Source organism: Hemitrygon akajei, chromosome 2 (assembly GCF_048418815.1).
Source record: "Hemitrygon akajei chromosome 2, sHemAka1.3, whole genome shotgun sequence".
Taxonomy (NCBI): domain Eukaryota; kingdom Metazoa; phylum Chordata; class Chondrichthyes; order Myliobatiformes; family Dasyatidae; genus Hemitrygon; species Hemitrygon akajei.
Genome location: NC_133125.1, coordinates 183657374 through 183670394, shown reverse-complemented (window position 1 = coordinate 183670394; position 13021 = coordinate 183657374). Strand labels below are relative to the sequence as shown.

At 46.6% G+C, this 13021-nt stretch overlaps 1 protein-coding gene across 1 annotated transcript in view; it reads right to left on the bottom strand.

The window, feature by feature from the left end:
- The window catches only part of LOC140719047 (uncharacterized), a 50137-nt gene that overhangs the window by 23021 nt on the left and 14095 nt on the right, over positions 1-13021 (bottom strand). The window contains exon 4 of the mRNA XM_073033416.1: positions 4458-4550. Coding sequence (XP_072889517.1) covers positions 4458-4550 — 93 coding nt within the window. The remainder of the gene's footprint in view (positions 1-4457; positions 4551-13021) is intronic.

The window sequence follows — 13021 nt, the reverse complement described above, 5'->3', positions numbered from 1 at the left end:
CCGTCCCTTCTGTATTGTTCTCAAAGTGATACACCTGTTGTTGAAGGGGACGGCCACAGGGGTACTCTACACTGGTTCCTTAACCTCTTTCCCCTTCCTGACTGTCACCCAGTTTCCTGTGTCCTGCATCTTGGGTGTAACTACCTCTCGATATGTCCTATCTATCTCCCCCTTAGCCTCACGAATGATCTGGAATTCATCCACTTCCAGCTTCAATTCCCTAATGCCATTTGTTAGAAGCTGCAGCTGGATGCACTTCTCCCAGTTGCAGTCGTCAGGGACACTGGAGGTCTCCCTGCCTCCCCACATCACACAAAGGGAGCATTCCACTATCCTGCTTGGCATCTCTACTGTTCTAACTGGGCAAATATAAAGAAGAGAAGGGAAAAACAACTTAAGGTTGTCTTTTCATTGCTTTCTCTGAGTGAAGCCTCTCTTTGAAGAGCTAAAGTCTCAAGATCACCACTCTGACTGTTAGGGTTAATGTTAGGGTTAATTCGAGACTGCCACTACAGGTCAGGAGTGGCTCACGTGATATTAGGAGACAGGAATGCAAGGGAGGGGGGAAGCGAAACTGGGGATTCCGCTACACCGAAACTACTAGTGTCACGCAATTCAGTAAACAAAAGAAACAGGTAACTCGTGAGTGAATGGCATCGGGCCAATAAGGTGGACACAAGTGCCCGATATTACCTAATATGTACAACAAAGTTCAGCCTTACCAAATATGTGTAGCGAGGGGTTGGAATGGGGAAAAAGGGTATAAATAAGAGCAGATTGTAAGGGGAAGACAGAACGCGCCTTCTCCAGCGACTCCGTGTACTCGCTGTGCCAGTTACGATTCTACAATAAAGCCACGTTTTGCTATATTCCGGTGTTGGTTGTCTCTCTTCCTAAACGAACACAGGGCAGAATTTCAAGCCCAACATTTGGTGACCCCGACGTGGGGAGGGAAGAGACAACACAGGCTGGCGGGTCCGATGGCAGACAACTTGCGGCCGCACCTCGAGTAAGGTCAGGAAGTGCCTGTTATATCGAAGACTTCCATTAGATAGTTAAATTACTGAGTTAGATCTTGTCTGCTGACGGACCCTCACCAACCCCAAATTACCCAGGGAAAGATTATTCCCGGTGCGGAATCGTGACTGGTAAGTACTTACTTTTTCTTATCCGTTTTAGCAGGATCCTCCGCCCGTGGAAAAGTCTTCTGAGTGAGGGGAGTTGAGAACCCCGCCGCCCATAAAGGGCATAAAAGTCTCAGAAGTGAGGAGGAGAAAGTGTTCCGCCGTAGTGCACGGAGATACTGACGGCGCCTACCTTAGACTGGTTGTTAAGAGGAGAAATCTCCCACGCGAAGGTTAGGTTTTAAAAGGCGACTGTCCCACATTTGATCCTCTCCGTGTACTAGGGAGCCATGGAGCACTTCAACTTCAAGTTACCAAAACTCAGACATTTGCGTGTTGAGTGACAGAGTATATGAGAGTTTTTAGAAATATGGTAAAATTGATAACTGTGCGAGTTCAATAATCTAACAGTGAGCAGCCGCAGGGGTCGGACACCATCAAGGTAGGAGTGGAAGTATTCCTCCGAGGCCCGGGGAAGCTCACCTGGAACGAAAAACGGTGGCATGGTCCATACCCTGTCACCGAGGTCTCCAACAGGGCATTAAAAGGTAAGAAGGGAGGGGGACAATAACTGGCATCATTTTCTCACTGCTCCAGATCCGCAAAAGGAAGCCAAATTAATCTAATTGAAACGATTGACGAAGAGGGCACGGGGAAGGAAACGGGCAAGGATGAGTGGCTGGATGTTGGGGTGGATAAGTATCACCGCTCTCCTGGGACGTCTCGTTCAGGGAGCGCCGGACCCCTGTGGGGCCAGAGTGATATTAGACGTCGACCCAAAGAGGGATAAAGTTTTTCATTTTGACCTTTGTGATGTGATTGACTGCTGGGGAGGTTCACAGGCCGGATGGAAAGGATACGAAGTCTACATGTGTCCCTTTGCGGCACTCGGACTAGGGTATCCACCCATCTTTCCCAATAAACGAATGGCGGGAGGGCAGTGGTGTGCCTCCTGGGATGATGTTTGGTGGGGAACGGGGCGGACCAGACGGAAAGCTGACTAAGAGCCTGATAGAACTCCGGGCGTTGGCCAACGAGCTGAAAGAGCAGTCTGGGGTAAACAACCCAGTGGTAGATTGGCTGAATAAGAGCTTTGGTAAGTGGGGAGCGTTTCTGGGACAGTCGGCTCTAGGACTGTCTATTTCAATTGCTATCTTTATCACGTGTGGTTGTTGTTGCATACCCTGTATCAGGACCCTAGTCGTCCGAACTATAGATCGAGCCTTGACTGGAAAGGATGGACCTCCACCGGCGTACCAGGCACCCTTGTTCCCGGTGGAAGGGGAGGACACGGCCCTCCCGAAAGCGGACGCGTTATGGGAGGACACGGACTGGAATGGACCATGGCAAGGGGGGATTGTGAATTTGTTCTTGAATAAGTTTTCTGAAATGTTGCGTGCTACTTGTAAAAATTGCTGATGTTTAGGGAACCCCTACCCATATTTTGTGACCCTAGGTCGGACAAATCAGGATAAGCAAATAGGGAGGACACGCCAAAGAGTGCCGGGGGACGCTCACCTCCCTGCCTGATCCCGGCAGCCGCGGAAAAGCTTGTAAGGGATGTGGCCTCAGGGAAGCCAAGGGAGGGAGTGTTAGGGTTAATGTTAGGGTTAATTCGAGACTGCCACTACAGGTCAGGAGTGTCTCACGTGATATTAGGAGACAGGAATGCAAGGGAGGGGGGAAGCGAAACTGAGGATTCCGCTACACCGAAACTACTAGTGTCACGCGATTCAGTAAACAAAAGAAACAGGTAACTCGTGAGTGAATGGCATCGGGCCAATAAGGTGGACACAAGTGCCCGATATTACCTAATATGTACAACAAAGTTCGGCCTTACCAAATATGTGTAGCGAGGGGTTGGAATGGGGAAAAAGGGTATAAATAAGAGCAGATTGTAAGGGGAAGACAGAACGCGCCTTCTCCAACGACTCCGTGTACTCGCTGTGCCAGTTACGATTCTACAATAAAGCCACATTTTGCTATATTCCGGTGTTGGTTGTCTCTCTTCCTAAACGAACACAGGGCAGAATTTCAAGCCCAACATGACGATGTCCACTGAGACGATGGACTCTGTGCTTGTCCCTGCCTTCCTTTAACTTGCTCTTACCAATCAATCCCAAACATCGATTGGTGACTGGTCACTAAACCGTCACCTGCTGCTGCCTTTTATCCTCGAGAAATGAACCAGATTGATGTCCCCTCCTCTCCAAACTTCTGATGCTGGTCAAAGCTCTTTTTCTTGTAAAATTTGACTTCTTGTAAAATTTAACTACTTCCTCCTTTAACTGTCTCAGATCCATTCAGCACAGCCCGAGTTTCTGAAAATTCTGCTCAGTAAATGTACACTAGAATCCTTAAAGACCAATTTCTCCTTCCTGTGATTTGGGACACAAAATTCCTGTCTGTCTCCAAGACCTATTAAGGACTTGTCAGAATCCTGATGCCCACATGAATTTGTCTGGCTGTGGAGTGGCATTTATCCCTGGTTTTGCTCATTCCCATCTATTAATCCCCGTTGACCACAGAGCTGCTCCCACTTCCTGCTTCACTGGGAAATGTGTTCAAGCATTCTGTCACCCCTCCGTCAATCTGAGACAAGTTGTAATCCAAACACTGATCCTTGTAGGACACCATTAGTCACATTCTCCTAACATGGGCAGAATAATCTGCAGCAAACTATCCCCACACTGCCTTGTCCCATTGAGGCAACTGTCTTCTCAGGTCAACATTTTGCCTTCAGTTCCATGAGCATCAGTGAAATGCCATTAAAGTCTAAACCTCCAGCAGATCCCCCTGTGGGAAAGGACTTCAGCTGTGGGACTGAGGACTTCAGGTGCTGGTGGTCCTGGTAAAGCAGATCACAACATCCTGACTGAGATACTCTGTCATGGTCCTGGCTGGCATTTCCCACCTTTTCCCTTTCCTCCCTAATTGGTCCTTAATCCCCACACTCGATTCCCAATCTATCCCAATTTCTCTCAATCGCTGGCACCTGGTTTCCATTAGCCACTGGAGGATAAGACCCCGACAGCTTCGGTCAGCCCTTGCCAGATTGTTGGTCGACTCTCAGAAAGAGAGGAACCTTGCTCCAAGTCTCCAACCCCGCATCTCTTCGTGAATCAAGCCTCCCTAATCCTGACTCAGCCTGGTCTCGATTCTGTGCTCGCTACAGAGATTCTGCCTCCTGATCCTGCCTCCATGTCAGAGTCCTGCACTTGGGTTCGTCCTTCCTGCCACGTCCCGGTAACATACTCACTTCATTCCAACCAAACTCCAGAGAACAGAGCTCATCATTTACATGAAAATACAGAATAATATTTCAGCACATACCTTTAAACGCCATCCAGGAAATTGTAGCAATGACGACGACAATGAGAAAACCAACATTACAGACAGGTATCCATCTTGTCAATCTATAATAGGCTTTGGATAAATGAAAACTAATCAGTTTGAAAGCAATAGTAACAGATCTACACAAATTATTTCACATAAGCATCAATTTACAATGTGTTCTTGGTAATGAAGATGGACCCTGAGTCAGTCAGGCTTCTCAAACACACGGAAACCCAACCAGTTTAGAAATGGAGCAGAAATCAGAACACCAGACTGAAGAAAGTCCAGGGATGTCTCTCACACTGGCAGCAAGCAGAGAATCCAGGAAACAACAGATAAACACAAACACGTATTTGATAACTTCTGTAATCCCTTATCGAGTGTCTGCACATGCAGAATTGGCAGATACACTGCAGTCTCCCTGTGTACATATCCAGCAGATGAGGTAACAATCCACTGCAAATCAGCTTTGTATTATTCTAGAGATGGTGAAGGTTTCAGTTGATGTGGTCCTGCCTGTGGTGACAATACCCAGCCCCAGCTACAGCACTGAAGTTCCACTGTGAAGCCTGTTCTGTTGTTGAGGACTGAACCATCACCACACCCAGATGCTCAAGGCTTCAAACAGTGTTCTGGTCCAAGAAAAAACTGAACTCATTGTGAGTGCAGACTAAACTGTCCAAATGCTGGGACATTTAACATGGATAAGGATAGTGGTTGTCCAGGAAGTCCATCGGTAACCAGTGATACATGTCTGAGGGATTGTCCACCATAAGATCCAAGGGACACTTTTCCTTCACCCAGATTTTTTAATTCATTCACTCTGATGGGTTCAGTAATTATTGTTTAGAAGGCTACAAGACCATAAGACCTAGGAGCAGAATTAGGCCATTTGGCCCATCGAGTCTGCTCTGCCATTCAATCATGGCTAATCTCTTTTCACTCCTCCTCAATCCCTCTCCCTGGCCTTCTCCCCATAACCTTTAATGCCTTGGCCAATCAACAACCTATCAATTTCTGCCTCAAATACAACCAACAACCTGGCCTCCACAACTGCCTCTGTTAACAAATTCCACAAATTCAACACCAAATTTACCATCTTCTGGCCAAAGAAATTTCTCCACATCTCTGTTTCAAATGGATGCCTCTCTGTCCTGGGGTTCTGCCCTCTTGTTCTACACTTCCCCCAACATGGGAAACATCCTTTCCACATCCACTCTGTCTAGGCCTTTCAAAATTCAAAATCCTCCTAAATTCTAGCAAGTACAGACCCAGAGCCATCAAACGTTCCTCATATGATAACCCTTTCATTCTCGGAATTATCCTTGTGATCCTCCTCTGAACCCTTTCAAATGCCAGCACATATTTTCTGAGAGGAGGAGCCCAAAACTGTTCACAATACTCAAGGTGAGGCCTCACCAGTGCCTTATAAAGCCTCAGCATCACATCCCTGCTCTTATATTCTAGTCCTCCTGAAATGAATGTTAACATTCATGTTAACATGTCCCGGACGGCCATATCTGCGGTGTGTTGAGCTGCAGCTCCTGAGGGACCGAGTTAGGGAACTGGAGATGCAGCTCGATGACCTTTGCCTGGTCAGGGAGAGTGAGGAGGTGATAGAGAGGAGTTATAGGCAGGTGGTCACACTGGGGCCATGGGAGACAGATGAGTGGGTCACAGTCAGGAGAGGGAAGGGGAAGAGTCAGGTACTAGAGAGTACCCCTGTGGCTGTACCCCTTGACAATAAGTACTCCTGTTTGAGTACTGTTGGTGGGGACAGCCTACCTGGGGGAAGCAACAGTGGCCGTACCTCTGGCACAGAGTCTGCCCCTGTGGCTCAGAAGGGTAGGGAAAGGAAGAGGAAGGCAGTAGTGATAGGAGACTCTATAGTTAGGGGGTCAGACAGGTGATTCTGTGGACGCAGGAAAGAAACTTGGATGGTAGTTTGCCTCCCAGGTGCCAGGGTGCGGGATGTATCAGATCATGGCCAAGATATCCTGCGGTGGGAGGGAGAACAGTCAGAAGTCGTGGTACATATTGGTACCAACGACATAGGTAGGAAAAGGGAGGAGCTCCTGAAAACAGACTACAGGGTGTTAGGAAGGAAGTTGAGAAGCAGGACAGCAAAGGTAGTAATCTCAGGATTACTGCCTGTGCCACACGATAGTGAGTATAGGAATAGAACAAGGTGGAGTTAAATACGTGGCTGAGGGATTGGAGCAGGGGGCAGGGATTCAGTTTCCGGATCATTGGGACCTCTTTTAGGGCAGGTGTGACCTATACAAAAAGGACTGGTTGCTCTGGAATCCCAGGGGGACCAATATCCTGGCAGGGAGGATGCTAAGGCTACTGGGGAAAGTTTAAACTAGAATTGTTGTGGGGTGGAACTGAACTGAAGAGACTGGGGAAGAGGCGGCTGGCTCACAAATAGAGAAAGCTAGGAGAGAGTGTGTGAGGGAGGATAGGCAGGTGATAGAGAAGGGACGCGCTCAGACTGAAGGTTTGAGATTTGTCTATTTTAACGCAAGGAATGTTGTGAGCAAACCGGATGAGCTTAGAGTGTGGATCAGTACTTGGAGATATGATGTGGTGGCCATTACAGAGACTTGGATGGCTCAGGGACAGGAATGGTGAAAGAATAGGACTTATCAAATGTGACAGTGGGGAAGTGTGTATGAAACCGGAGGAAATAGCAGAGGTAATTAATGAATGCTTTGCTTCAATATTCACTATGGAAAAGGATCTTGGTGATTGTAGTGATGACTTGCAGCAGACTGAAAAGCTTGAGCATGTAGATATTAAGAAAGAGGATTTGCTGGAGCTTTGGAAAGCATCAAGTTGGATAAGTCGCCGGGACCAGATGAGATGTACCCCAGGCTACTGTCGGAGGTGAGGGAGGAGATTGCTGAGCCTCTGGTGATAGAGGTTCCGGAGGATTGGAGGGTTGTGAATGTTGTTCCTTTATTCAAGAAAGGGAGTAGAGATAGCCTAGGAAATTATAGACCAGTGAGTTTTACCTCATTGGTTGGTAAGTTGATGGAGAAAATACTGAGAGGCAGGATTTATGAACATTTGGAGAGGTATAATATGATTAGGAATAGTCAGCATGGCTTTGTCAAGGGCAGGTCGTGCCTTACGAGACTGATTGAATTTTTTGAGGATGTGACTAAACACATTGATGAAGGAAGAGCAGTAGATGTAGTCTATAAGAATTTCAGCAAAGCACTTGATAAGGTATCTCATGCAAGGCTTATTGAGTAAGTAAGGAGGCATGGGATCCAAGGGGACATTGCTTTGTCGATCCAGAACTGGCTTGCCCACAGAAGGCAAAGAGTGGTTGTAGACGGGTCATACTCTGCATGGAGCTCAGCAACCAGTGGAGTGCCTCAGGGATCTGTTCTGGGACCCTTACTCTTTGTGATTTTTATAAATGACCTGGATGAGGAAGTGGAGGGATGGGTTAGTAAGTTTGCTGATGACACAAAGGTTGGGGGTGTTGTGGATAGTGTGGAGGACTGTCAGAGGTTACAGTGGGACATTGATAGGATGCAAAACTGGGCTGAGAAGTGGCAGCAGGAGTTCAACCCGGATAAGTGTGAAGTGGTTCATTTTGGCGGGTTAAACATGATGGCAGAATACAGTATTAATGGTAAGACTCTTGGCAGTGTGGAGGATCAGAGGGATCTTGGGGTCCGAGTCCACAGGACGCTCAAAGCAACTGCGCAGGTTGACTCTGTGGTTAAGAAGGCAGATAGTGCATTGGCCTTCATCAATCGTGGAATTGAATTTAAGAGCTGAGAGGTAATGTTGCAGCTATATCGGACCCTGGTCAGACCCCACTTGGAGTACTGTGCTCAGTTCTGGTCGCCTCACTACAGGAAGGATGTGGAAGCCATAGAAAGGGTGCAGAGGAGATTTACAATGACATTGCCTGGATTGTGGAGCATGCCTGATGAGAATAGGTTGAGTGAACTTAGCCTTTTCTCCTTGGAGTGACAGAGGATGAGAGGTGTCCTGATCGAGGTGTATAAGATGATGAGAGGTATTGATCATGTGGATAGTCAGAGGCTTTTTCCCAGGGCTGAAATGGTTGCCACAAGAGGACACAGGTTTAAGGTGCTTGGGAGTAGGTACGGAAGAGATGTCAGGGGTAAGTTTTTTACTCACAGAGTGGTGAGTGCATGGAATGGGCTGCCGGCAACGGTGGTGGAGGCGGATATGATAGGGTCCTTTAAGAGACTTTTGGATAGGTACATGGAGCTTAGAAAAATAGAGGGTTATGGGTAAGCCTAGTAATTTCTAAGGTAGAGATATGCCCGAAGGGCCTGTATTGTGCTGTAGGTTTTCGATGTTTCTATGTATATTGCATTTGTCTTCCTCACCACTGAATCAACCTGCAAGATACGTTCGGATGCTGTTCATAGACTTCAGTTCAGCATTCAACACAATCATCCCTCAGAAACTGATTGGAAAGCTGAGCCTACTGGGCCTGAACACCTCCCTCTGCAACTGGATCCTAGACTTCCTGACTGGGAGACCTCAGTCAGTCCGGATCGGGAGCAGCATCTCCAACACCATCACACTGAGCACGGGGGCCCCCCAGGGTTGTGTGCTCAGTCCACTGCTGTTCACTCTGCTGACCCACGACTGTGCTGCAACACACAGCTCGAACCACATCATCAAGTTCGCCGATGACACGACCGTGGTGGGTCTCATCAGCAAGAACGACGAGTCAGCTTACAGAGAGGAGGTGCAGTGGCTAACGGACTGGTGCAGAGCCAACAACCTGTCTCTGAATGTGAGCAAAACAAAAGAGATGGTTTTTGACTTCAGGAGGGCACGGAGAGACCACTCCCCACTGAACATCGATGGCTCCTCGGTAGAGATCGTAAAGAGCACCAAATTTCCTGGTGTTCACCTGGCGGAGAATCTCACCTGGTCCCTCAACACCAGTGTCATAGCAAAGAAAGCCCAGCAGCGTCTCTACTTTCTGCGAAGGCTGAGGAAAGTCCATCTCCCACCCCCCATTCCTCATCACATTCTACAGGGGTTGTATTGAGAACATCCTGAGCAGCTGCATCACTGCCTGGTTTGGAAATTGCACCACATTGGATCGCAAGTCCCTGCAGTGGATAGTGAGGTCAGCTGAGAAGATCATCGGGGTCTCTCTTCCCACCATCACGGACATTTACATTACACGCTGCATCCGCAAAGGAAACAGCATTATGAAGGACCCCACGCACCCCTCATATAATCTCTTCTCCCTCCTGCCATCTGGGAAAAGGCTCCGAAGCATTCAGGCTCTCACGACCAGACTATGTAACAGTTTCTTCCCCCAAGCTATCAGACTCCTCAATACCCAGAGCCTGGACTGACACCTTGCTCTATTGTCCTGTTTATTATTTATTGTAATGCCTGCACTGTTTTTGTGCACTTTACGCAATCCTGTGTAGGTCTGTAGTCTAGTGTAGCTTTCTCCGTGTAGTTCAGTCTAGTTTTTGTGCTGTGTCATGCAATACCATGGTCCTGAAAAACGTTGTCTCATTTTTACTATGCACTGTACCAGCAGTTATGGTCGAAATGACAATAAAAGTGACTTAACTTTAGGGTGTTATGCACAAGGATTCCCAAGTGCCTTTGCATCTCAGATTTTTTATTTTCTCCCTGTTTAGAAAATAGTCTGCACATTTATTTCCACTATCAAAGTGCATGACAATGCATTTTCCAAAATTGTATTTAATTTGCCACTCTCTTGCCCATTCTCCTCATCTGTCTAAATCCTACTGCAGCCTTTCTTTTTCCTCAACACTACCGGCCCCTCCACCAATCGTTGTATCATCAGCAAGTCCATCTCTACAATGAAAGCTATTTATCAATGGGTTTTACATGGACTGGTGATCCAAGTTGTCCTATTCCATTGAGCCCAGTCTGTGACAAACAACTTACTGCATCCTTCCTGCGTCTCCTCTTCTCTTCAGCAGTCGCTCTTCTGGATTCCTGAAAATTCCTGTCTACACCGTGGATCAGTGTTCTCCAGCGGTCTCTGTCACAAGCCAGCTGCTGCCACTCATTCACCTCCATATCTGTCTGAGAGAGCTGCTGCTTAAGTTGGTCTTTGTGCCTCTTGTGCAGGACACGGTGATCTCTCTTTCCCTGAGAGAGTTCTCTGTAGAGTACAGCTTTCGGTAACCTGGAGTTGTCCATGTGAGACGTGTCCTGGCCAGCAGAGCTGCCTGAGCAGCAAAGTGGCTTCAATGCTTGGACGTTGAGCTTCTCCGGGACCTCACTGTTGGAGACACGATCCGGTCAGCTGATAACCACGATGGAGCAGAGGCAGCACTGATGGAAGTACTTGAGCAACTGGATTTGCTTGCGGTACAAGACCCAGGCTTCGGAGCCGTATAGCAGTGTTGTGATGACGGCAGCCCTGTACACCTGGGTTTTTGTGGACAGACACAGCTGGTGTTCTTCCACACGTTTCTGGAGGCATCTGAAGGCACTGCTACCTCTGGCAAGTCGATCGTCAACGTCCCTTACTACCGTAGCGTCATTGGATCTGACACTGCTCAGGTAGGTGAACGTGGTGAGAGGGTGGTCGTCAATGATGATCCGAGATGGGTTGTAAACCCCACCAGGGGGCTTCTGATGGAGGATCATTGTTTTCTTCAGACTGACCGTTAACCCCAAAGCCCTCGCAGCCTTGGTGAACTGAGTGACTGCAGCCTGTAGCATGTCCTCTGTGTGCATGAGACGAGCACAGTTGTCCATAAATAGTAGCTCGAGAATGGGCTCCAACATGGATTTTGTTCGGGTGAGAAGGCGGCCACCCTCAAACAGTTCGATAAGTCAACGTGTTGATGACATGTCACATGATGCTGAAGAGGTTTTGTGTGACAAACTGAAAAACAACAGCTTCTCTATCCAGGGTGATGAGTCAACAGATTTGACCAGTAAATGTCATGTTGTAGCACTTGTAAAATTTGCAAATGATGGTGAAATTCAAGAAAACTTTTTCTGTTGCAAAGAGCTGCCCAAAACAAGCTAAGGCCAAGATATATTTAATGTTTTGTCTTCCTATCCGGAAACAAAAGGTCTGTCTTGGAGGAACCGTGTTGGCATCTGTACTGATGGTGCCCCTCGATGGCCCCATGAGAGGTTTCATTTCTCTTGTCAAAAAGAAAATCCTGATGTTGTCACAACACACTGCTTTCTTCACAGAGATTCTGGATGATGCTTCAAAAATGGTTGACTTTATTTAACAAAGACCAATTCACTTGAGAATGTTTTTTAAAAAAGTGTGAAAACCTGGACAAAGCACACCGATCTCCCCCACATGCAGAAATCCGGGGGCTGAGCAGAGGAAGAGTTCTCAACAGGATGTCTGAGCTGGAAGGGGAATTGCGGGAGGCCAGGTTTTGCCGAGTGCTTTGATGATGAAGAATGTCTGCAGAAACTAGCCTACTTAGCAGACACTTTTCATCATATGAACCAGCTGAACAAGTCTCTGCAAGGTGCTGGAGAAAATGTTTTGACTTCAACTGACAAAACTCTTCGATTTAAAAGGAACTGAATCTTTGGAAAAATCATGTTGCAAAAGGAAATCATGAAATGTTTCCAATGCTGCTTGGGCTTGAGAGTGAGCAAGGATCAGAAAGTCTTGAGTCTTATTGAAAACCCCCTGGAATAAATGCAGAACTAAATTGAACAGTATTTTCCTCCCTTTCAACACAAGTGTATGACTGGGTGAGGGACCCTTTCTCTGAATCTTCTGCTCAGCCTGAGAACTTAACTTTGAGAGAAAAGGAGGAACTTTGTGAGATGCCGTCTGATCGTGCACTCAAGATGGGATTTACTGACCTGCCCCTGGACAAGTTCTGGATTTCTGTGAAAGAGGAGTATCCTGCCATTCATAGGAAAGCAATGAACATTTTGCTGCAGTTTTCAACTTCTTACATGTGTCAGCAAGCTTTCTTTTGTTTAACAAGCACACAAGCAAGAATAGAAAACATTTCCGTTCAGTTGAGGGTCAAATCTGTGTGTACTTATCTCAAGTTTGACCCAGATTTGAGTATTTGTGCAGCAAAAGACAAGCACAGGTTTCATATGCTAGGCCTATATTTGTGCCTGATCATGTCACTTAGTAAGAAAATCTTTTTTCAAAGTCTTGTATAAAATTGTGTCTTAGGCTATATTGTTATTTATATAACATTGGCTTACACCTTTCAGTAACTTTACTTTTCAACGTAGACAATAAATTTTCATGTTGTAAATAGCATTAATTAAAATCAATTTACAACCTTTATTTCAATTAAATTTCCTGTGCCTTAAGTCAGTTTACTAACTTACGTCAGTTATTTAACATAAATTTCTTATGTTTGCCTTATGAACTTTTAAAAATTATGAAAGGGAAAGGAAGAGATTAATTTCAAGAACGGTTAGCTAAACGTAACTGCCTGTTTTTTCAAGACAGGTTGGATAAAAAATTCATTCTCTATTCAAAACAAGGTTGACAATTAGTTTTGGATTATTATATATACAACGTACTGATCACACTAACATAC